We start from the raw sequence: 25,461 nt of genomic DNA, 5'->3' as shown, positions 1-25,461 counted from the left end.
TGTACATTGTTGGTGGGAATGCAAATTGATGCAGCCACTGTGAAAAGAGTTACCTCAAAAAAGTAAAAATGTAATTGCCTTATGACCCAGTGATTCCACTTCTGGGAATGTACCCCAAGAAACCCAAAACACTGATTCGAAAGGAGTTACACATGTTTGTTACAGCATTATTTACAATAGTCAAGATTTGGGAACAGCAGCCCAAGTGTTTATCAGTGGACGAATGAATAAAAAATTTGTGGAATATTTATACTCAACCATAAAAAAGAAGGAAAAAATCACCTTTTATGACAGTGATGGTGAACCTATGACACGCGTGTCAGAGGTGACACACGAACTCATTTTTTGGGTTGATTTTTCTTTGTTAAATGGCATTTAAATATATAAAATAAATATCAAAAATATAAGTCTTTGTTTTACTATAGTTGCAAATATCAAAACATTTCTCTATGTGACACGGCACCAGAGTTAAGTTAGGGTTTTTCAAAATGCTGACACGCCGAGCTCAAAAGGTTCGCCATCACTGTTTTATGACATCATGGATGGACCTGGAGAGCATTATACTAAATGAAGAAAGCCAGTCAGAGAAAGATAAGTACCATATGAATTCACTCATATGTGAAGTCTATTGAACAAAATGAACTAACAAACAAAATGGAAACAGACTCATAAATACGAGAACAGACTGACAGCTGTCAGAGGAAAGTGGGGTTTTGGGGCAGTGTGAAAAAGTTGAAGGTATTAAACAAACAAAAAGAAAAAAAAAGACCCTCATAGACACAGACAACAGTATGGTGACTACCAGAGAAAAATGGGGGTGGGTGGAGGTAGAAGAGGGTCAAGGGGGGATAAATGGTGATGGAAGGAGATTTGACTTCAGGTGGTGAACACACAATACAGTATACAGATGACATATTATAGAATTGTACACCTGAAACCTATATAGTTTTATTAACCAATGCCATTCAATAAATTCAATAAAAAAAGGGGAAAATAATTTAAAAGCAATTCTTAGGTTATTTTTTAAAAATGTAATGGAGAGATTAGATCAAGGTAATGAACTGAACATATTCATCCGTCATTCCTCCTCCCAAATACCTTAAAATGTAAAAAAAAAATACATTTTCAAAACTTCTCACTGACAGTAGAAAATGTCAGTAGCAGCCCTTAAAAGGCGGGAAATGGAACCATAGTGACTCTGAAATTGGACTGGAAGATGCCACAGAGCAAAACACTGGTAGGAAAAACTACTTGTAGTAAAAGCAGATCCAGAGAATTTTGACCTCTGAGTGAACAATACAATGTCTGGAGTGTGGGGATGGAGGTTTCAGGGTAAATCATGGCAAGGGTTAAAGAATTTCATTTCCTGCCTGAAGGTTAGGTGTAGTCCCCTCCCCCCCCCCTCTCCCCCTCACCCCCTTTTTATTTGGAGCTTCAGGCAACACTTGTAAGGAGGGGGATTGAAAGAAAGCAAGGTTTAAGATAATTTTAGGCCTTTACCACAGATGGGGGAGGGGGGGTGATAATGGCCACTCTTCCCCATAGGGGTGTAAAATAATTCCCTCTACTTCCAGAGTGAAGTGCTTTGTACTTCAGCTGATTTGGAAGTTCCCCACTCCGCAGCTAACAACCCCTTGCATCCAGTTAACAGGCCTGTGTCTCAAAACCCATAGACCATCCTCCAATTCAGGAGAGAGGCCTGTGGGTGACACTGTCCTAGGGTGACACTGGTAGAAGCCTCCACAGCACTAATCAGCCTGTCCTTTGAACTTGAATATCAATAGACAGACAGAGGTCCTCAGACAAGACTGAGCTGTAAGGCAAGTAAACAGATGAATTAGAGAGAAAACAGGCAATTCAGGGAACAGAGAAGAACTTTGAAGAACTATAATTAAGGTCCTCAGAGAGATTTTAAAGGAACGATCAGTAAAGAGGCTTCCTTGAAAGCTAATAACAGGATTGCCAAGATTAAAAATCCGTAGATGGTCTGAATGATAGAATGGATTTGATCAAAGACCAAATTAGGCATCTGGAAAATAAACTCATAGGAAAAAAGAACAACAAAAAAGAACACTCTAGAATGTGGAGCAAAAAGACAGAGATGAAAACTTTGAGCACGTCTAAGAGATATGTAGGATTAATCCAGGAGGTCTAATTCCATAAGGGAGGGAGGACTTTCACCTTCAGTCCTGGGTAGCTTCAGAATGCCAGGGGAGGATGTCTCGGACCTCAGTTACATTCCCAGCACACGAGCGTTCGGACCAAGTTTAAGTGAGTTTCTCCATGTCGGGACTCAAAGGTTACCCCTCAGAGGCTTCCGAGTCAAAATGAAAAGTGAATTTAAGAAAGAAGAAAATGTGGGATACATGAAACAGCAAATGAAGTTAAACCTGAGAGTCTGTGCAAATAACTGTTCACTTCGGCACACACTTTGTTTTTATACAAGAGGAGTCCTTGGGAGGCAGATAAAGCAAAGGAAGGACAAAGGTGGCAGTGTGCTGAAGGGCTCACCTACTGGTGAAGGCTGTCCAGCTAACTACTTCTACACATTGTAAATGTCACACCTGTGTAATAAATGCACGTAGCATTTGAATATATTGGACAGGAAAGGGTGGAGTTCAAAAGCGAAACAAAAGCAGAGAAAATAAAAGCCGTAATGTAGGGCGGCAGAAATAAGTCTGTTAACCACAATAATAGCCACAATGGAGTGGATTCAATGCTCCTAAGTCAAAACAGATGCCTTCCGATGAGTTCTGAAAAGAAATCGAGTCACCTGAAGTTTGAGAAAACAGTGACATAGAAAGATTGAACGAGAATGAATTGAAAACCATGTACCCGACAGATACCAACAATAAGCAAGTTTAGCAATATCAGTGTCAGACTAAATGGAAGCCAGGGTTTGAAAATAGCATTCAGAAGTACAGAGGCATGTTTGCACTTATAAAAGATAAAATGCACCGACATCAGCCTCTAAGTCAGTGGTTCTCAACCTGTGGGTCGCGACCCCTTTGGCTGTCGAACGACCCTTTCACAGGGGTCGCCTAAGACCATCCTGCATATCAGATATTTACATTACGATTCATAACAGTAGCAACATTACAGTTATGAAGTAGCAACGAAAATAATTTTATGGTTGGGTCACAACATGAGGAACTGTATTTAAAGGACCAGAAGGTTGAGAACCACTGCTTCTAAGTATTATCAACATAATACTATCTTATAAAACCCCAACTTATAAGTATGACATGAACATGGTATTTTCTCATTCCAAGTGAGAATCTCCACACTTTTCTTAGAAGCTGATACAAGCAGGTAATTTAGATAAGGATGCGAAGGGAATTTTTAAAACTCTTAACCTTGATCCAAAACAAATAGGTATGAACTCTGAATGCCATAAACAGAGGTACATCCTGTACAGATACTAATGGGGTAGTTGGGAAAATTAAGGATGACTTTCCCCAAAGGTGTCTTTTGCTGGCCATGCTTCCTTTTTGTTGTAAATGAACTTCTCCTCTCCAGCTGCTGTGCCCCCTTAAAGAGAGGTGTTTTTTTTTTATTGGCTAGAGAGCACCCCGAATTGTTCCTGTCACTCGAGTAATGGGTGGTCCCGTGGTCTCCCCATTTGTCTATCCCTGAAGCCTCAGGTCCCCTCCCTGTTGAGGAACCTAGAAGAAGCCTCCAGGTCTAGCCCCCTCTTGCCCACCCCCATCCTTGGGAATAGAGAACACTTGGCCTTGATCGGTATAGCCTTAGCCTTTTAGAAGCCAGGAGAGACCAGGCTACTCGTCTTTCCCAGCCTTGTTTTGGAGCAGCCTGTTGCTCTCCAGGTGAAGAGAAAACCCCTGTCTACAGAGAGACAGTTTCTCTGAGGGCAGCTGCCTCATCTGAGAGATGGGAGCTGGGGATGGAGAGCCGGAGCGTCTAGTGCAGGCTACTGTGTTTCCAGCAACCCCCCAACAAACACACATGAAACTAAACATCTTATGTTTAGTAGACATCTTACTAAACATCTTATGTTTCTTTTGGCAATTTTATTCCACTAATGAGTATCTTTCCTCTGCCACCGCACCTCCCCTCCCTCCCTCCTCCCCACCCCTTAATGCATCTGTCTCGCTCTTTTTTTTTTTTTTCCATAACAAGGAACTCTATATGAAAACGACCCTCACTGAAGGAAACTTCCCCCATTTCATTGCTTGTGCATCTTTCACAGTCACATCTGACCTGCCTGCCCAGCACTGTGAGGAGGATGCTATTGGATGTTTACGGCAGAAGGCCTTGCTAAACTCTTTCTAAGCCAGGAAGTAAAGCAAAATCAGTGGTGTGAACACCGTGGGTTCCTAAGCATTTTTCCTGTTTCCTTCCATTATGTTGGAGGATAAACTTCTGGCTCAAAGTTAAAATAATTCCAGCAAGCTCTTAGGAAATTCAGGATGACTTATCCAGTGAAGCACTGGAATCGAAAGTGAGCTTTTTCACATGAAAATATGTGATGTGCTTTATAAAAACGGGGACCTAAGATGAAGTTTGAGGAGCTCATCCAGACGGAAGAGGAAGAGCTTCAGCTTCGTAAGAAAAGTGCAGACGTGTACCGTGCGCGTTTCCCCAGACACACGCGCGCACTGTAGCTTTAAAGCTGTCTGTTAGAAGGATGGGATGGCGCTGCGAGCCAGACCACGTTGGTTTGGACAGAAATTCTTACAGAATTATTAAGCCTTAAAAAAAGCAAAGGAGATTTATGCATCTGCATTTGACCAATTTGGTTTGGAGTGGGTTCATAATGGAAAAGTAATAAAACCAGAAGAGACAGTGTCTTCTGAGCACAGTCTCGCTTTTAAAAAATCTAAACATGGGCTGCCCCATTTTGGATAAAATGACTGTAGAAATATTTCCCATTGGTAATTTGGGGAAGGTTTTGTTGTTGTTGTTGTTCCTTTTTCATTGATGACCAGCCAGTATAAATCTGTCAGATATTTTCTCTAGGAGATGTCAGTCTATGAAAAAGAAATCCTAAAGTGTTATCTATGCAAGTCTCCTCCCTAGTCGCCTTTACACACGCACACACACACACACACACACACAGCAGATGCGTGCACACAGTGTTTGTTTAGCTACTAGTAAGGCCTTTTTCTGGTGTAACTGGAGAGGCCAGGGTTTGGAGGGTCGGGGGTGGTTGACTGTGTGTGAGAAGGCACCTCCCGTGACTGCCAGCAGCCACAGAAAAGCATGAAGAGGAAACGCATAACAAGCTTCACCTCTGAAAAATCAGATCTAATAACTTGGTGAGTTTCTGATTTCAAAAGGAGAGCGGGGGCGGAGTGCCAAAGACGTTCTCTCTCCTCTCTGTTTACTCTCACCCCCTGGAAGGAGTGTTGTTGATAAATAATTCATTATAACTATTTAAGAATAGAAGCATAACAAGTGGAGGTGATGGGGGAGGGGGCGAGGGGTGTCCGTAGATGTGCGGGAGCCTCCATCGCCTTAGACAAGATGGTAAGGGTGATATGTCCCAGAGGGGACAGTAAAATAGGCATCTGATTTCCTCGGATTCTTAACTTTCCTTCCACGGGCCAGCAGTTCAAAGAGCAGTTATTTTTTATATAGTGCGAATGTGAGCAGACTGCCACGGCCTTGTCTTTCCTGCAGGTATGCCAGCGGCATCTTTAGTGACCCCTGCTGATGTTATCAAGACTCGATTACAGGTGGCCGCCAGGGCCGGGCAAACCACTTACAGCGGCGTGATGGACTGCTTTCGGAAGATACTGCAGGAGGAAGGCCCGAAAGCCCTGTGGAAAGGAGCTGGCGGTATGGAAATAATTTGTCCTGAACTAAACCTTTGGTATCAGGTAAAGTTTTTTAAAAATCTAATTATACCTGATATTCCCCCCCACGCCACCCTTTTTTTTTTTTTTAAGCTCGCGTGCTTCGATCCTCACCCCAGTTTGGTGTGACTTTGCTGACATATGAATTGCTACAGCGCTGGTTCTACGTTGATTTTGGAGGAGTGTAAGTGTCATCATGCTACATTCATGCTAAACTGAAGCTACATTTCAGTTGCTTCTCATACTCAGTCATCCTGAAGAAAGGTATGCCCACCTACGGGCTGAAATGGAAAAGATGTAGGAAAGTAGTGAAATCACATCTTCAGATCAGACCTATTTCCAAGGGGAACATACAGCTGACCAGAATTCCACCACTCTTTTATGGTGCAGATACTCAGTGTTTGGATGTTGTTTTTACCAAGTTAAAAAATAAAACAAAACTCAGATGCTCCACTCTCTTTTCTCTTTCAGGAAACCCATGGGCTCCGAGGCAGTTCCTAAATCCCGGATCACGCTGCCCGCTCCCAGTCCTGATCACGTTGGGGGCTACAAACTGGCAGTAGCCACATTCGCAGGGATTGAAAACAAATTTGGACTGTACCTACCTCTCTTCAAGCCATCAGCATCTACCTCAAAAGTTACCAGTGGAGGCCCCTAGGAGGCCCGACCGGGGGGTGTCGCGATAGCTCTGTTGTTACATGGGTAAAGAATGCACCATCTCGGGTGGAAGCAATATTTCATTCCTTTCACATCTATCTCTTGTTTAAATTCAAGTCCAGGCTTTTTTTTTTTTTTTTTTTTTTAATGAGGAAAATCATTCCTTTTCTTTGTGTTTTCTTAACCAGATCATTGTAAAATTTTCATAATTCCTCTTTGGGCCTCCTGCTCACAAACCTTTGTGCCTGACATTTGCTAGGTTTTGGTCAACACTCACATGATTTGGGAGAAAGAGCAAATCTGAATAGAAATTAGAGCTGTTCTCCTTGGATTAGGATTATAATCCCAAAGAGGCTACTGCAAGGCAATCACGATGCTCAGAGCAAAGTGTTTCATGAGCTTTTGAACTGGTAAGAAGCTGGGTGCGTATTTAGGAAAAGCGTAAAGCCCTGGAAGCAATGAAATCATGGTCAGAAGTAGCCAGCCTAGCCTGGCTTCAGACTTTAAACACACACTAAGTCTGGCCTCTGGATTATATTATAAAGCTTTTATGTGAAACATGTTGTATTTTATTTTTTGTAATGAAAACCACATTGAAGATATTTAATAATCATATTCTGTTACTGGTACCAAGACTACTGGTGAGAAGGCTTGTACTTTAGGGAAGTCCTTATGACATTTTCTTATGTAGATGGAGAGACCATGAGATGCCACACTTCTGGACCTGCTAACTTGGAAAAACTGCTCGTAGGCTGCACCTGTGCTGGCTCTGCCTGTTGCAGTGAACACTAGGAAAATGCATGCCCGTTCCTGGTACCTGCCCTGATCCCCTCCAGACCCCCCCTCAGGTGGCACCCATTTGCTTTAAAATCCACTCTATTTTGAATCATGTAAGACAAATGTACTCTTAAATTTTTATTTAATTTGTGGTGCCTTGGATAATGGTCAGAAGGCTTGTATGTCTGTGAAGGAGGAAATAAACTATTTTTAAAGCTATTGAAGTATTTTCTTTTCTTTGTATGTCACCTGGTGAATAATGACCATTATTGGACTCAGTGTGTTTTGAGAGGGATTTTATTCATATTGGCATGGATATGTGCCCTTCCGGTCTTCCAAGGTAATGTGTACCCTCATTTTCAGCAAGCCATTTTCACAGTGAGGAAGAAAAACCACATTTAACCATCCGTAAGCAAGGGACCTAGCAAAGCGACCCTTTTGTTCTGGTCATCCCCAGCACTTCCTGCAGTTTCTCATCCTGGGAGTTAAAGCAATATAAAGTTTCACTGGAAATTGGGCATGAAGATTGGTATGAAATGATGGCAATTGTATTTTCTCTGACTCATTCTCCCTCACACCAAAACCTTATTCCGCTGTATCCCACACTTGGTGATTTTTGGCCAGAGCTGTAACCATTTGGGGAAAGAAGCTTGAACAGAAAGTAGGGCTCCTTTTCTCCCACAGGCGTGCTCCTAAAGAGGCTATGATGAGTCTATTGGTCGTCAGCTCGAACTTTCCCCTCCGTAGGAGACAGCCACTGTCAGTCTCTGTCTTGCTGTAGGTCAACAGGTTGACATTCAGTTACTGTACAAAATTGGGAACAGTCAGTGCCATCCACAAGTCTGATTTTTTTTAAGCGAACAAAAGCTTTGTTACCCTCCCAGAAAGAGCGCACATGCATACGTGGCTCCCTCCTTGGTTTGGGTTTGGTAAAACCAAAAAGAAAACCCCTCCTCCTAACCTCCTTCCCCAAGCCCCTCGGAACATGATGTGATAAATGTTTATATTTTAATCCCAAAGACAAGTCACAAAACCCCAGATAGGCCTTAGCAATGTGGGCGGTGTTAGAATAACAAAGCCTTCGAACTTGGGTCTTCTGAATGTGGAGAAAAGCCCCCATAAATCGCTGCATTCCTTTTCTTCACTTGCATGAAATTTTATAGGAGATCCGATTTTCATGGTAGAAGCACTGACCCAAATCTCAGACATGGTGGTTGCCCTGCCTGCTGCTCTAAGAGCGGTTGCATTGGGTAGGGGAGCGTCTTGGCTTCACCTGGACCTACCTGTCGCTGAGGACTATTCTCTTTAGTAAATGAGAAACCAGAGGTATGAGGAAGCCAAAGGAAATAGGGCCACAGACAGCTGCCTTTCCTTAAAATCCTCCCCTTATTCTGTTCAGAGATGGCCAATGGCTTGAGACACTTTGAAGGGGGCCTAATTTCCATCTCCGTTCTGCTCAGTGGGTGGCGTGACTATGACATCCTTGAATAGGACTGCAATCACCCTGCGGTGGAAACCACGTCAAACTTGTTCTGGGTTTTCCTTCTTCCTGAAGTGACAGCACAATACGTCACCAGTGCTGTTGCTGCAGCCCCCGTCGCTTCCCTCCCAAATGCTGAGGAGCTAGAAGATGTGTAACTCCAACATGCTTGCCTGCCCACCCCGGGGGCCAGCCCCGCAGCCTTCGGCTCTGCCCTTCGTCTATCCTGTGGTTGCTTAGGGGGTGGGAGGGAGTCCCGCCTGACTTTCGTAGCCACTTTTTTTTTTTTTTTTTTGCAAGGAGGGGAAAAAATGTGAAGCTGGCCACAAAGTGAACACACTGATTCTTGGGTTCCAGTCGTGGCTGGGTTTCTTGAGGCTGGGTGGCACGCTGTCGCCAAGCTCATGCTACACCTCATAACCCACAACCATTTGCTGAGCTCCCTAGAGTCGCCTTAATCCCAGCAGCCCAGGGTTGCACAGGGGAAAAGAAGAATTCTGGCCCAGAAAGGAGTCATTTAAATGCTTATTGCATTTCAAGCTTCAGTTTTTACTTAGCTCAAATATTTACTGTTGCTGGAAAACAACGTTTAAAATGTTGTGCTTATATGTTATTTAATGGTGTGGCCTGTGTAAACCTCAGGATGCTTACATTTTGACAGTCTTCTGGAAATGTTTAACTGCACATAACTTGGCGAGCAGCGAATAAAAACGGAAACAAATTGTGCTTGAAAACGTTTGTAACCTCTTCCAGCTAGGGATCCGGCAAGGCACGCTGGGATTCTTCAGGTAAAGGGGAGGAAATCTCCGGGAACGGAATTTGGCGAATCCTGTCCTGTGGCCCCATTTATCAACCTTGTCGATAAGCCCTCTCTCAAAGTCACGTGCCTTCTACCGCAGAAGCCATACTTGTGGGGATGAATTTGTATCTTTGCCACTGAGCAAAATCTCATTTTAAATTCAGGGGAATCAAATGCTTTCAGGATGTGGATTTTTCCGAAGATTTTTAAAAGACACGTTCCCTGGTAAGAACAGCGAAATGTTCTTTCCACAAGTGGTACTGCCCACGGAGGCGCGTCTTTTGTTTTACCCTTTGGGAATAACCCAACCCTCACCAAAGAGTTCTACCTTCGATGTGATGAAGACCACGGGGGCTCACTGCTTCATCGTGAAAGTCTGAGGCAGCTGAAAGCAGGGCTACTGTATCTTTTAAAACAGGGACGATCTTTAGATTGAAAGCCCAGCTTGGGCTCCATGAGGGCTGTGACTGTCTTTCATGCTAATTCTAGAGCGCCTGGAGCTTTGTGGGCTCGTGGTAATTATTTTGAAGGATGGAGGGATGGATGGGTGGATGGGAGCTTTGAGAATTTTTTTTTCAAGAAGCATTCTGCAATCTCTATTATTTTCCTACTGTTTTACGGGCTGTTTCTGCTGAGTTAAAACCGTAACTGAAAACAATCGCAGTCTTATGTATCATTCACTTACTTTTAAAGTCATACATACAGCTCTTATGAAAGCAATGACAGCTATTTAAAATTGTTTTTATAGTTGGTTACATTGAATCAGGAACTGTCATATAAACAATATGATATTTAAATTTCCTGATCATGGTTAAAAGTAAAGGCTCGAAAAATGTATATCCTTTGAGATCAGTGTCACATTAGGACTAAGGTACATCATTGAACCCATTGTCCTCATGCATGAATCTTATTATTGACAGCTCCCCCGCTCCGTCCCTCGCACTGCCTGGCATTTATGTGCCCTTGGGAGCAGTGGCCAGCTTCCTTTAGAAGCTGCCCGGGACGACGGAAGACGGGAGCTCCTTTCAGGAGGGTTTGTCTTTAGCTAATGCATTAATTGACTCCAAAAGAGTCCAAATGGAACTCGCTGCTTTCATCTGCTGGGGTAACCTAATAAAATAATGTTTGTTTGTAGAGTCCCAGCCGTTAAGGGGGTTTTGCTCAAGGCAAAACCCAGGTCCCCAGGAATAACTTTAGAAGGAAAGTCCAAAGACCCACTAATTGTGCCTGTCCGAGGCTGCTTCTCCCGGGTCCCAGGCGCTCCCCTGCACACGGGTCTGGCACCGGGGCCCGTGCCCACCGCTGCTCTGCCTGCCCCGTTGGAGGATGAATCATTTTGCAGTGCAGCAGTTCTTACAATGATTTTTAAATGGACACAAGCTCTCAGAACAGACTTGTGCAAGCACACATTGGTCTGTCCCATTTGGTGGGGAAAGGGAAATACAGATTAGTGAAAAAAGACTGATTAAAACACTCTTCCTTATCTGTCACCACCTCCCCTCCCTTCCTTTGCTACTTAACCTGGTCTCTTAGTGGGCTGCTTTCAAATGAGAGAGGGGCAAGTAATTCTGCCCCCACCCTGGAGTTCTTGGCCAGTCAGAACTCATTAAATATGAGAGAGATGCCAGGTATCATCTCATTAAATCCCCAAACCCTTAAAGTAGGCAAAATAAGTCCTCGCCTAATGTCACTGATAGGTTCTATGACTTTAAGCAAAATGACATATAATGAAACCAGTTTTACCATAGGCTAATTGACTAAAAACAAGAGGTAAGTTCCTATGGCATTTTATCCATGTGACAATGAAATGATGTTGAACGAAACAACGTTATTCAAGGACCCGCAGTACTATTTTCCCTGTGCTACAAATGAGGAAGCCAAGACTCAGAGAGATTACGTATCCTGCTCCTGGTCTCTACGCCAGTAAATGAGAGTGTAAGGATTTGAATCTAGGTGTGATGGCAGCCGAAGCCTTCCTCTTTTCCTATGGAGGTTTCGCAACAATGCTCAGTACAGAAGGTCCTTATGATAGTCTATGCCCTGAATGTCTCATTGTCCCCAGTCTCTGTATCAGATGGATCATTCCTAGCTCGGAGTAGAAGGGAAGGGTGGTCTCTGAGTATTTTCCATAATTAGTGCATTTATCTCAGAGAATCCCAGAGCCTGAGGATCAAGGGAGTCCTGACAAGCCTTTTGAGGTTCATCTTAAACTGTTTTATAGCCTCTTTAAGTCAGTAAAGAAAGTATTAAGGTAAACTCAAAGCATTTGCCCCAAGGGTTTAAAATTGGAAGGTAATGTGGAAAAAAGCAGAGGTACATTTGCACACTGTTACAGTGCAATGTGATATGACACGAACTGAACTAAATCTTAAAAATCTCTGCTATAACTAGAAAATGCCGTGCTTCAACAGAAGTTGGAAATGGAAAGCCAAGTTAAAAGTAAATATCTATGGGTACTTGACCTCCAAGTGTGTCTGGAGGGAGTGGAGACAGTTTACAGAATGTGGGCTTTGCTGGAATTACTTTTAGACATAAAATCTCCATCACCACTAATGGCGGAAAAGTCTTACTCTGTTCCCAACGAGTTTCTTGCTATCCCCAAAGTTAAATGAGAGGCTATCTACCACAGCCTTTTGCTGCCTTCTCCCCTGTTCTTATATAAATGAAAGCAGATTACTGACTGAGCCACACCAAACAGTTACAGCATTTTCTTTAGATATAGGGTGTCCCAAAAAATGTCTGCACACACTGAACAATTATAAAGGCAGTGTTTATTAAAATACATTGCATTTTCAAAATTGAACTATCAAGCTGTTAAAGTGTATTTACTTTTTGGGGGGACACCCTGGAACCTGTGTATTAAAATGTCTTATTCTACTTTTCAAGAGTGATGCATTTCAAAGTGCGCATTTCTGTTTTGAAGCAGAATTTAGCTACATAAGTTCTCAGTAGAGAGATATGCTCCATCAATTGGAGAACTTATGTCTCCTGACAATTAGCCACGCCATGTAAAAGGCTGCCTTTGGTGATAACCCCTTTGTGTGGGCTCAGTCTATTGTCATGCAAGGCTCAGACTCTGTTAGAGTAAGATCAGAAAAATAAAAACTGGGGGATGAGGAACATGGAAACAGGCATTTTTTTTCCCCTTCTGACAGAAGTGCAGTGACTGCCGGTGTTTGTTGAATTTTATTCCTGTGGAGAGCGGAGATTTCTGCACACGTTCAGCCTCAGCCTTTGTCCCGCCTCACTGTGTCGTGCATGCATCTCGTTCTTCCTAAGCAAAGAGGCAGTTCACACTTGACCTGGGACCCCCAAGTTCCCTGAGACCCTACTTACAAAGTAAGCGATTTCTTTCTTTTCTTTACCAGTTTGCCTGTATGAGGGTGAATGTAGAGAAGCCATCAGTTCCGTCTCATTTTGGTACTTGAAGGTAAGCATGGCATTCTTCCCTTTTATTTATTTTAGAAGGTGGCTTCATCTGCCTTAAAAAGTTAGCCTTCTAACACCACATCAGGCTAAATGATTAAATATTGTAATGACACTTGACAGAAGTTGGATGTAAGGGATAACTGCTATCTTTTATTAAGGATGTTTAAAACTAAATTTCAAAATAATCATAGCAATGTATCATCAACACCCTGAAGTAAATATTAAGTAAATGCTTTGGCCTTTATCGACACTGAACTGTGATTTCTTGTGCCTTAAAAATTATACTTTGGAGAGGTTTCTGCCTCTGGCCTTACAGTTAGAGCACGAGGCAGACTCTGACAGAAAACAAGATGAGACCTACTAGTGCACCAGCTTACTGATCAGAGGCAGTTCCCAGTCCCTGTGCAGGGGAGGGGAACCCAAACAAGGCCCATAAGAATCCCCAAACTGAAGACATGCAGATCAGAAGTCAGGGAGGACAAGAAAGCTAGAGTTTGTAAGACAACGTACCGAACAGGAGGGAGCTGTTCTGAGAGAGAGCTCTGGAGGTTTGCAGAGAGTTCTCCAGGCTTCGTGTACTGACCTATGCATTTGTGAGAGGAAACTATACAAGAGCTGGGACAGAACCACTGGAAAGGAGGGAGCAGAAAAATCCTGGAGCTCAGAGAAGTGGTTTGTGTTCTCCCCAGCAAGCGCAGAAAGCCCTTCATAATGCATAGAACACCAGGTAGAATCTTCAGAAAAACGCTGTATTACAAAGGGAGCTAAATTAGTCTCGTATGATAAAGGCTTTTCTGCCTTTACAAAACTTAAAAGGCAGACCTCACAAGGACCCACTGATTGTCAGTACACAATTTGATACTACTTAAAGCAACATAAGAAAATACCACAACCCACAAAGTAAAAATCTCAATAAAAAAATCTAATAAAAAATAATCTCACAAACCAGGAATAAAAGGAAACTTACTCAGATACAGGGCATTATTAAAAAAACTTATAGCTAATATCATACTTATGTGAAAGAATGTCCTAGCCAGTGCAATAAGAAAAACAAACAAACGAACAAACACATAAATATTGAGGAAAAAGAAGTAAAACAATCTCTAATTGCACATGAGTTAATTATTTATGTGGAAAATTCTAAGAAATCTGCAGAATAATTACTAAAAGTAGTAAATGGATTTAGCAGGATAACAAGTCAATACATAAAATTCTACTATATTTCTTTATACTACCAACAATATCTGAAAATAAATTTTTTAGATAATTCACCAAAAATAACATTAAAAAAATAAAGTTACTATTATTCAAGGCAAAATGGACCAAAATAGAATTCAGAAATAGGCCAACATATATATAGTCAACTAGAGGCCCGGTGCATGAAATTCTTGCACTGGCAGGGGCGGGGGCCCTCAGCCCGGATATCGAGAGGGCACAGGCCAGGCCAAGGGACCCCACCGGTGCACAATTGGGGCCAGGGAGGGATGTGGGAGGTTGGCCAGTTGGGGAGGGACTGCAGGAGGGCTCCAGGGCATGTCTGGCCCATCTGTCTTGCTCAGTCCCAATCGGCCAGACCCAGCAGCAAGCTAACCTACCAGTCAGAGTGTCTGCCCCCTGGTGGTCAGTGCATGTCATAGTGAGCAGTTGAGCAGCCTTAGCATATCATTAGCATATTATGCTTTGATTGGTTGAATGGCTAACTGGGTGACTGGACACTTAGCATATTAGGCTTTTATTATATAGGATTGATTTTTAACAGGGATGTCATAATATTTCAAAAAGGAAACAACAGTCTTTTCTAAAATGGTGCTAGAAAATTAGAGATATACATGAATAAACAAATCTCAACTCACCACTTCATACACAAAATTAACTCAAAATGGGTTATATAAGTAAATCTGAGTTAAAACTATAAATATTTCATATGAAAACATTTTTAAAAATATTTTTGACCTTGGATTAAGCAAAGATATTTTAGATAAGACGTGATTTTAGAACACATGCTTAAAGAAGAAAAAACTGTCTAACTAGAACTCTACATCCAAAAAATATATGCTTCATAAATAAAGGCAAAATAAAGACATATACAAAACTGAAGAAATTATTCTCTTGCAGAATCTTACTACCTGATATGCCAAAAGAATTTTATTGGCTGAACAGAGTTGGCACTAGATGGAAAGCCCAGATCTCCAGAAAGAAATGAAGAGAACCAGAAAAGAAAAACATAAGGGTGTTTCTAAAAACCTTTAAAACTTACCTTTATTTTAGAAATATTTCAATTCTCACAGACTTCTCACTGAAGCAGAAATAATAACAGTGTGTTGTGGAATTTATAGCAAATATGGAAGAAAAATACATGAGAATAAGGGAGCAAAGGACTGACAAAAGTAAATGAATTGTTACCCACTTTTTTTGTGTGTGTGGGAAGTGATATAACATCATTTAAAGGTAATTTATAATTAAACAAGCATACCATCTTACTGTGAAACCACTAAAAATAATGGAAGTCAACAGATGAAATGTAATGTAATACTAAAAATCACTTGATCCATCAAAAAGAAGGCAAGAGAGGATGAACAGAAGAACAAAGAATGAATGGGATAAAAAAAAAAAACAATACAAAAGAACTTTCAACTATGCTAAAAATTGCATTAACTGTACATGGACTAAACCCTCTAATTAAAAGGCAGAAACTGTTAGGTTTAAGCTGTTTACAAAAACCACCTCAAATATAAAACACAGATTAAAAGTAAAAGGGTGAGAATGCTATCAGCCAAAATGCAAAAATAAGTAACTCCAAATTCTGCCTCTCCTTAAAAGCAATAAAACAAAAAACAGCCGAAACTGTCAAAAGCAACTCTTCTTCTTGAACTCTGAGAACTAATCAAAGATTTATAGCAACAAGGGGAACACTAGCTGAAGACAAATGCTGATCCTCAGAAAGAATAGTGAACGTTGTAACATTTTAATTTACCCTATTCCCAAACCTCCTCTCTAGTCCAGCAGTAGCTCTGAATATAACAGCTCACATACCTGGTACTGCAGGAAGCAGAAACTACCTCATTCACAAAGAATTCTAATTATTTGTTCTGAACTGTCTGGTACTTCCTTGGTAGACCTATCTTTATTTCACCTAACTCCTGGAACTGGCTTAGTGCTAACTGCTTCCTGGGAGACATTTGTCGAAACCATATCTTAGTTGCTGCTGAGGTAATAAATAACAGAGCAAACAATGGACTAACCATACATGTGAAAGCACCAGCTAGGGAATGAGATGTCTGTAAGGACTTTGAATAACTCTGGCATATTCCTGGTATTCTGGGAGAACATACACACATATCCAGAACTGTGCACATGTTCAGGAAAGACCTGAAAAGACCTTAAGCTCTCAACTCCTGCTGACCTTGAGGCTCTGAATAAACAGGAAGTAGAGGCTAATGCAGTTGCAAATTGCCTGGCTGAGTAGTGAAAGTACACCTCAACACACACATGAGCCCTTTGGCAAAGACTGGAAGAATTTCTTGGTCCTAGGCATTTAAGGGGATTCCTATTAATATTACAGTTACTGGGTTTATTACAATACCTAGTTTTCAACAACAAAAAATGTACAAATGCCAAGAAACAATAAAGTATGACATATACACGGGGAAAAAATTATTGGAAACTCTGCCTGAAGAAATCTTAGACACTGAATATACTGAATATACTAGAGCAAGACTTTAAACCAGCTATTAAAAATGTACTCAATGAATTTTTTAAAATCTCATAAGAAGTAAAGAGAAGTATGAGAATGATGTCTCACCAGAGATTATCAATAGTTAGAAAAAAAAATTTTTTAAGCCAAATAGAAATTTTGGAGTTGAAAAGCATAATAACTCAAATGAAATTTTCACTAAAGGAGCTGAATAGCAGATTTGAATAGGCAGAAGAAAGAATAAGCAAACGTCTAAATTATGCAGTTGAAAGAACAGAAAGAATAAACAAGGGAGAAAATTGAACACAGACCTGTGGGCACCATCATGCATGTCAACATACAGATAATGGGAGTTCCAGAGGAGAGGAGACAGAGAAAAAATACTTGAAGAAATAATGGCTGAAAAACTTCCAAACTTGATGGAAATCATTAACCTGCATATTCAAGAAGCACCACAAAATCCAAGTAGAAAAAAATCAATCTACTAGAAACAATAAGTATATTTAGCAAGGTTGCAAAATATACAAAAACAAATTTTATTTCTGAAAACAAGCAAAAATATTTAAAAAATAAAAAAATAACTGAAATATCTAGGAATAAATTTTTTAAAAAGCCATTTTACAGGTACATTTTACCTGTACACTAAAAACCTTAGTGAGATAAATTAAACAAGGCTCCATAAATGAAAAGGTATACAAATTGCTTAATGACATCAAGTAATGGTCTAGGAATATACTTATAGGTATACTGTCAATTGACTTTTTAACCAAGTATGCTAATTCAATTTAATGGTTCAAAAGAAAATAACCTTTCAGCAAATATTGCCAAAACAGCTAAATATCCAAAGATTTTTTTAAAAATCAGTTTTGACTAGTATTCTATACACAAAAATTAATTTAAGATCCATCATAGTCCTAAATGTATAAATTAAAACAATAAAATATCTAGAAGAAAACATAGGTAGTATCTTTGTGATCTGTGACAGGCAAAGTTTTATGAGAAAGAACCATAAAATACTAAGCATACAAGATAAATATGGGTTAATTGGACTTCAACAACAACAAAATTTCCCCATTCAAAATATTTTAGTAAGGGAATGAAATTCCAAGCTATAGACTGGGAAAAAAAATACTTGCAATCTGATAAAGAGATTATAGCTAGAATAAGTAAATAACTTCTTTAAATTAATAATAAAAGGAAACCCAATTTTAAAAACTGGCCAAGCCGAAACCGGTTTGGCTCAGTGGATAGAGCGTCGGCCTGCGGACTGAAGGGTCCCGGGTTCGATTCTGGTCAAGGGCATGTATCTGGGTTGCGGGCACATCCCCAGTGGGAGATGTGCAGGAGGCAGCTGATCGATGTTTCTCTCTCATCGATGTTTCTGACTCTCTGTCTCTCTACCCTTTCTCTCTGTGGAAAATCAATAAAATATATTTAAAAAAATAAAATAAAAAAAATAAAAAAAATAAAATAAAAACTGGCCAAAATATCTGATCAGCTATTTCACAGAAGATAACACAGACCTGTAAGAATGGCCAATAGGCACTTGAAAAGGTGCTTAAAATCACTAGTCATCAATTACAGGCAAACTAAGACCACAGCTAGATATTGTCTCATACTTACCAAAATGACCAAAATTGAAAAGACCAGACCCTGGCCTGATATGCCAAGGTTGCGGGTTTGATTCCCAGTGAAGGCACATACAAGCAGCAACCAGTGAATGCATAAATAAGTGGAACAACAAATCAATATCTATCTATCATCTATCTATCTATCTATCTATCTATCTATCATCTATCTATCTATCTCTAAAATTAAAAAAAAAAAGACCAATAATACCAGCCATTGGAGAAGCTGTGGAGCAACTGGAACTCCACTGCTTTCTTGAGGGAAATGTAAAATGGTACCACCAGGTTGCAGAACTCTATTGAAGTTTCTTCTAAAGTGAAACAGAATTACCATATGACTCAAATATTCTAATCAGTACTTATCTAAGAAAACATATGCCTACAAAAATAACTGTGTAAGAATATTCATAGCAATATTATACAAAAAGGCCTAAAACCATAAATAACACTAATGTTCATCAACTGGTGAATGAATAAACAGATTGCAGTATAACCCTAAAATGGGATACTGGTCAGCAATAAAAAGTAATTTATTACTGAAACATTTTAGCACATGAATAAATGTCAAAAAAAATTATGTTGAGCAAAATAATCTAGGCATAAAGTAAGACTTTCTGTATGACTTCCCTTATAAGAAGTTTAAGAACAGCACAGGCAAAACTAATCTATGTTGACAAAAATCAAAATGATTGTTAGAGTCATGAAAAAATTTTCTGTGCTTATTAAAATGTTCTGTATCTTGCTTTGTCTGGTGGCTACCTGAGTGTACATAATTATTAAAACTTGTTAAACTAACAAATGCACTTATAAGTGCATTTTATTGTATGTAAATTATACCTCAATAAAACTACAGAAACATACTTTTCCTCATTTTAATTCTATTATTAATCCTTTTTCTTTTTCAGTGCTTTCTCTAATAGGCAACATCAAATGCATTTAGCTTATCTGCAGCTGCTATTGCTGTTTTAAACTATGGCTTATTCATATTGACAATGATGTTAGGCCTTTAGGGACATTTACTTCCACAGATAAAAAGTTAGTTGATCCCTGGCTGGTGTGCTAAGTGGTTACAGCATTGGCCCACTCACTAAAGGGTCTGGGTTTGATTCCCAGCCAAGGGCACGTACTTGGGTTGCAGTTTCGACCCCGGGCCCAGTCTGGGCACATTTTGGAGGCAATCAATTGATGTGTCTCTCTCACATTAATGTTTCTCTCTCTCTCCCCCCAGCCCTCCCTCCCTTCCACTCTCTCTAAAAAAAATCAATGGGAAAAAATATCCTTAGGTGAGAATTAACAATAACAACAAAATAACTCAGTTGAAAAATCAATCAATCAGAAGAATGACCCTAATTAAAGGGTGGAATTTCAATATATGTGCATGAGGTTTTATAAACTCAGTGCTTATGGCATTCTGGAAAGAAGAAACCATTAATACAAAAGCCCTATAATCAGATATGCTGGTGTGTCAAAGGAAGAGTGTGATTGGAGTACTTGAAGTGGATTAGTAGAGATTAATCTATATATATAAAAGGCTAATATGCTACGTGTCCAACTGTCTGACTGGTTGCTATGACGTGCACTGACCAGTAGGGGGCAGACGCTCAATGCAGGAGCTGCCATGACACACACTGGCCATTTACAGAGAAACAGCACCGTGGACTTGGTGCTGACAAAGCAATATTTGGCTTCCTCCAAGTGGGACACAGGCCCCGCCACCACCCCTGAGCAACACCTCATCAAATCGTAGCTAATGCTGCCAAGATCCCATGGCACAAGATGTGGCCCACAGCCCAGCCCAGCCCTGAAACGGTGACTGTGGGCACTGGGTAACGATGTCACATAGCAATGCCTGGCTTCCTCTCCCTAACGACTAGCCTTCTTGGAGTTTCTTCAGCCCAGGAACCCAACTTGCTTTATAGCCAGGTGGAAACATTTTACACTTTAACCAAATGTCTGTGAAGCGTTTTCCCGTGTCTCATCTCATTTGATCCTCACAGAAGTCCTGGAGTAGGTAGATAAGAGACTTGATGGAATCCTATTTTCTTTTCATTAGCCAGAAAATGGAGATTTAGAAAGCTTAGAAACTTGACCTGACTGAAAATAAGTAAGAAATTGTGTACCTTTAAAATGACTTCAGGTTTTCTCACTGCACAGCATATAGTCAAACACTGCTTCAGTTAAATATTTTACCCTTTGTTCTCCCTGCGTGATCTACAATAATAATCTGCTTCATGTTGATACTTACTGCTTGCTGTGTTGCTGACAATTACCTGAAAGAGAAGTTGGGGGTGCTTCACTGGGCTGGAAAAGTTTAGCTAAATCAGCAGGCAGGTCTAATTAAGCAAGTTTACCTATATATATAAAGCTCTCGCTGGCGCCAATCGCACACGTGTGTTTCGATCTGTCATTGTCAATAATGAATTTAGTTGACACTTCTATTATAGAGAAAGGGCGAATAGTGATATTAAAATATTTCTTCTAATTAATTGCCTTTGAATGTGCACAAATTCGTGCACTGGGCCACTAGATGGATATAAGATCAGAGAGAGAGTCAAATCATATAGTGCCCTTGAGCCACCATAAGGACTTTGACTTTTACTCCCAAAGCCATTTGATGTGTTTTGAGCTGAGGAGTTCAGTGTTGTAACAGCATCTTCATTCAAGTGGCTATATTGTAAAGAGTCTGAAGAGATAGGTTAAAAGTCGAATCAGGGAGATAAATTAAGAGGTTATTCTAAGAACTCATGAGAAAGATGGTGATGGCTTGGGTTAGAGTGGTAATATCTATATGCACTTACTTCTCCTTCTACACAGAGTAGATGATTAAGTAGACAACTCACAGCTCTATTGGAAAGTTCTTCCCTCTATTATCTTTCAAGGTCACCCTTGATAATGTAGTTGTCACCCATTTTCAATTTTCACCCACAAACTGAACCAACCCATAGGTCAACTAAGCTCTGATCTTTTCCTTTTTCTTCAGCTGATCAAACAGAACCCCCTCTGCACATGTGACCACATGGGCACAGGAAAGGGGTGTTGGTAAAATTCCATTGGGTGACATAGGGCTTCTGAGCTCCTTGTTCATGCAGCTTACTCATGCCTTGTGGTCCTACTCAGCTATAGATCTGGATGCATCATTTCCATCTAACAAGGGATTTCTGTCCAACTTGGCTGACAGTACTGAACTTATAATGGGCTGTTTGGATGTCTGAACTCTTTATATCCCATGGTGAAAAGTTGTGTTTCTATCAGGACCCAATAACATGCCAGGAGCTCTTTCTGAAAAGTCACATAATTCTTTGCTTCAGGTGGCAAGGCCTTCTTCCTTCTCCATGGGCCACTGTTGTCATTTCCCTACTGGGGCTTGCCGTAAGTTCCATACCACATCTTTTCCCACCATGGATACTCCAATACCATGAACGTGTATAAACTCTTGTTGTTACTACTAGTGTCTCTGGCCTTTTCACTTTACTCTTCACTCATTGAATCGTGTAGCGTTTGGTCTATAATAGCTACTCTTGGGTCACTGATTTGTTCTCAGTCCTTTAGTGTATGCTTGAAAGAATCCCCCCCACCCCCCAGTGCTTTTTATTAAATTGCTTTTAAACCTATTTAAGACACTCACATATAATCTTTAAATTTTTATTTTCTGTTTACAAAGAATTCCAATATCTGTATGGGATGGGGCACTTGGAGAAAATTATGTTATTTAAAAAATGTTTTAAATCTCATAATTTAAGGAATCCCTACCAACAAAGGACCATGGAAATTCTCTTCCTGAAAAGCTGATTTCAAATGTTTTTCATGACTCAACCACTATTTATTTTAATTCTCTCTAGGCATGAAATGGCTTTTTGAAAAAAAAAATTTCATTAAAGTTGTTTATAGACATATTTCCTAGTCCAATAGCCTTAAACATATTTTTCTGGTGTGAATAAAAATGAAAAATAATGAAATGTGTAGCACATTTAGTATGTGTGCATCTTAACTGGTTTTTCTTATTCTTGTGGGCAAGAGTTGCTCTGGTGAAGAGATAAGGGAGAGCTTTCCAACAAACCACCCACATTCCCTCATAAAAATGAGGCCAGTCTTGGTTTCGGTCCAGCCAGGTTGGCTGCCTGTAATTCATTATCAATCTTTCCCAGAGCCCTATCACATCTCCCCCACTCCCTTGTCACAGCAGAATTCTAATCAGGCTTTTTCCCCCCAAGCGAAGGATTTCTCCATGCTGGCTCAGACCTGGTTTGGAACATTTTATTGGCAATACCGGTGTCATATTCAGGAACCACAGACTTTTTGTCAGACTGGATTAGCTTGAACGACAAGTATCAATAGTCAACTACATTTGAAATATTGTTCAAGTACCTAGAAATAATAGGCATTAAAATTCATTCTGTTCACTGCAACAAACCTCTAAAGATTTCATGTCCTCAGTGGAACGGGCATACTGTAATTGTTATTTGGAACTTAATGTAACCTCAACGGCAGTGGAGACAATACAGTCCTCTCATTACGCACATGCTCTAGGATCGTTTATTTTAATGCTTTCAAATAAATATGTTCCATGCAGCACACCACAATAAATAAGGAGCAGCAACGTTCCTCTAGTAAATCCATTCACAATGTGAGTCACCATGTAAAACACCACATCGCAAGTCTTTGGCCCTGTACCATATCATGGAGCACACCACATCTGCACCTAATCATATCTGGCTTCATATGGATTTAATAGGACTATGCCAGAAGTGCATGTAAGCACAAATTTAACCAGAGGTTTCCAGCTATTAAATACAGCTACTAAGTAGTTAAAAGGCAACAACTAAACCCGTAAAGGTCCCCCCGCCAGACCCCCGCCCTTATTTTTGAGGCAGAAATATAAAGATAAAAATGCTCTGGTGAATTTCAGGTTAGTGGAGCCAGGGTGAGATACATTTAGAGCAAAGCTGGCACAATATGGCACCCAAAATGTCACGGCAACACTGATACTGAATGGACACAGGTCACGGCGGGATGGATGACTGTAGAGGCTGAGCTCTAGAAGGCGGAGGTGGGGCTGGGGTGGGGCGGCTCACTAGGCAGACAGCTCCACGGCGCCTTCCTCCTCGCTGTCAGCTCTGTTAGCACGGATCTCCACGAGGGTCCTGGCAAATCGGGTCCATTCATCGTTGTGGGGCACTGCAAGCTGCAAAGCAAATGAATGGGAAATGGTGAACCTGATGTCGTTATGCCTGAAAGCCTTGAAGCCGGCATGACTGCTGCTCCTGAGGCTAGGGTTGCTCTGAAACCGGCACCGTAAGGGCGCACTGTCACGTCACTCTCAGAAGCAAGATCACTCATGGAATTTAAAAAACTTAAACAAGTTGTGTGAACTATACTATTACGTGTAACAGCCACATTAAAGCACCTTCAGTGATAGAAAATTCATCATAAGCAAACTAGACTTACAGTGGACACAACAAACAAAAACTGCCATATTGACTAGGATTTTGAAATAACAGTGGCACTGTCTTTCTAAGGCAATGCTATGGGTCCTTCTTTTAAAAGTGTCAATGCCAGGCCAGCGTAGCTCAGTGGTTGATCGTAGACCTGCGAACCAGGAGGTCACGGTTTGATTCCTGGTCAGGGCACGTGCCTGGGTTTTTGGGCTCAATCCCCAGTAGGGGGCATGCAGGAGGCAACCAATCAATGATTCTCTCTCATCAGTGTCTCTCTCTCTCTCTCTCTCCCCTTCTCCCTCTCCCTTCCTCTCTGAAATAAATGAAAATATATTCTTAAAAAATGAAAGTATTGTTAATGTGCCAATATACATGACAAAAGTCTAGCTACAAATACAAAGAAATCTTACTACTATGAAATAATGCTTTGGCTTTTCCAGCAAGATCTTATATGATACCTATGAATAATAGTAATAGTAGCTAAAATTTACCAAAAATTCTGTTCACAGTACTTCATATGTATTAACTCATTCTTCACAACAATCCTATTTCGGGTAATATTAGGGTTTCATTTTACAGAAGGAATCGAGGAACAGAAAAAAATCACCCTACCAAGCTTGCAAAGCTAGAAATATCAAAGCCAAGATCATCTGGTTCTAGTATTTACAGCCTTAGCTAGTATGCTATACTCATTCACTAAAAATGGGACTTAAAAAATTTCCCAAAGAATATCTTCTTCTGTGCACAATTTAGTGAAGAGAAAATTACCCCCACCCAATATGAATTGCATGCAGAAATTTTCGTTAGCTGATTTAAAGGATAACAATTTTTCTGCATAACATCCAAAAATGAATTGCTTAAAGAAACCAGACAAGTGATTGGAATAGAAAAGAGAATTATTTGAAACTGAGAAGCAGGGTCAAGTAGACATCTCAATGGTTTTCAGATAGAATAAAATTGATTTAGAGTGTAGAGCCATTTTCTTGGAGGATTACTCTATAAAATGGTATAATCCATCTCTATAGGCACTAGTGCTACATGCACTAGTGCTATCCACATTTTCTATAAACATTAATAACATGTTCATTCCAATCAATATACATTATTTTAAACTATAAATGAGGCAGCAAATAAATCTAAGCTTAGAGATCACTTCCACAGCTGAAAAACTACCCACTAAACAGAATCAAACAATTAGAACTTTAACTTTTATTATAGGGGATGAAAGTCTCAGATACTATCTGTCCAAGACAACTTACTGGAGAGTGGATCACCATTCTACAAAGTATGTCCTTCAATTAATGTTATAGTACTAAGGTTAAATGTTTCAAGAGTTTAATTTTGGAAATAATATACAGGTGGGGGGAGTAAATCCTACTTATTTTGAGAAATGGTATACCGATAAGAATTCTCATTTAGTCATATGAATGTGTTTTTGAATGGTTAAATACTTCCCTAGCTATTAAAATGAACCCAAATTTGTGTTTAGGCAATGACATAAGTTCACAATAGTATTGAATGACACTGTCACTCCTTTGCTTGGTACGTTTTTTCATTTTGAGCTCTTTTCCTAGGTTCTGTTATTCTTCATTTTTCTCTTCAATTTTAGAAAATATTTCACTGGGGATATGAAGCCCATACAACAAATGATACAAAAAATCTAACAAAAAACAAAAGCAGGATAGGGTTGGTATCATATTTTTATGAGATACTAGGTCCATTTCTTTTCTCTCTTCCAACTCT

General features: G+C 40.3%; 2 protein-coding genes across 8 annotated transcripts in view; one reads left to right on the top strand and one right to left on the bottom strand.

The window, feature by feature from the left end:
- SLC25A13 (solute carrier family 25 member 13) overlaps nucleotides 1-7,472 on the top strand; it is a 163,786-nt gene extending 156,314 nt beyond the window's left edge. For both annotated transcript variants that reach the window (XM_070424312.1, XM_070424313.1), the window contains 3 exons: nucleotides 5,644-5,802; nucleotides 5,913-6,003; nucleotides 6,291-7,472. In XM_070424312.1, the coding sequence (XP_070280413.1) occupies nucleotides 5,644-5,802; nucleotides 5,913-6,003; nucleotides 6,291-6,477 (437 nt within the window). In that variant the 3' untranslated portion in view covers nucleotides 6,478-7,472. The remainder of the gene's footprint in view (nucleotides 1-5,643; nucleotides 5,803-5,912; nucleotides 6,004-6,290) is intronic.
- A 15,049-nt stretch (nucleotides 7,473-22,521) lies between these two features.
- The window catches only part of DYNC1I1 (dynein cytoplasmic 1 intermediate chain 1), a 278,730-nt gene continuing 275,790 nt past the window's right edge, over nucleotides 22,522-25,461 (bottom strand). For all 6 annotated transcript variants that reach the window (XM_070424306.1, XM_070424305.1, XM_070424309.1 and 3 more), the window contains one exon: nucleotides 22,522-23,465. In XM_070424306.1, the coding sequence (XP_070280407.1) occupies nucleotides 23,355-23,465 (111 nt within the window). In that variant the 3' untranslated portion in view covers nucleotides 22,522-23,354. The remainder of the gene's footprint in view (nucleotides 23,466-25,461) is intronic.

Source organism: Myotis yumanensis, unplaced genomic scaffold (assembly GCF_028538775.1).
Source record: "Myotis yumanensis isolate MYYU_CA2020_CCGP unplaced genomic scaffold, mMyoYum1.0.hap1 SCAF_9, whole genome shotgun sequence".
NCBI classification, from domain to species: domain Eukaryota; kingdom Metazoa; phylum Chordata; class Mammalia; order Chiroptera; family Vespertilionidae; genus Myotis; species Myotis yumanensis.
The sequence above is the reverse complement of the archived record's forward strand: the minus strand, read 5'-3'. Positions and strand labels throughout refer to the sequence as shown.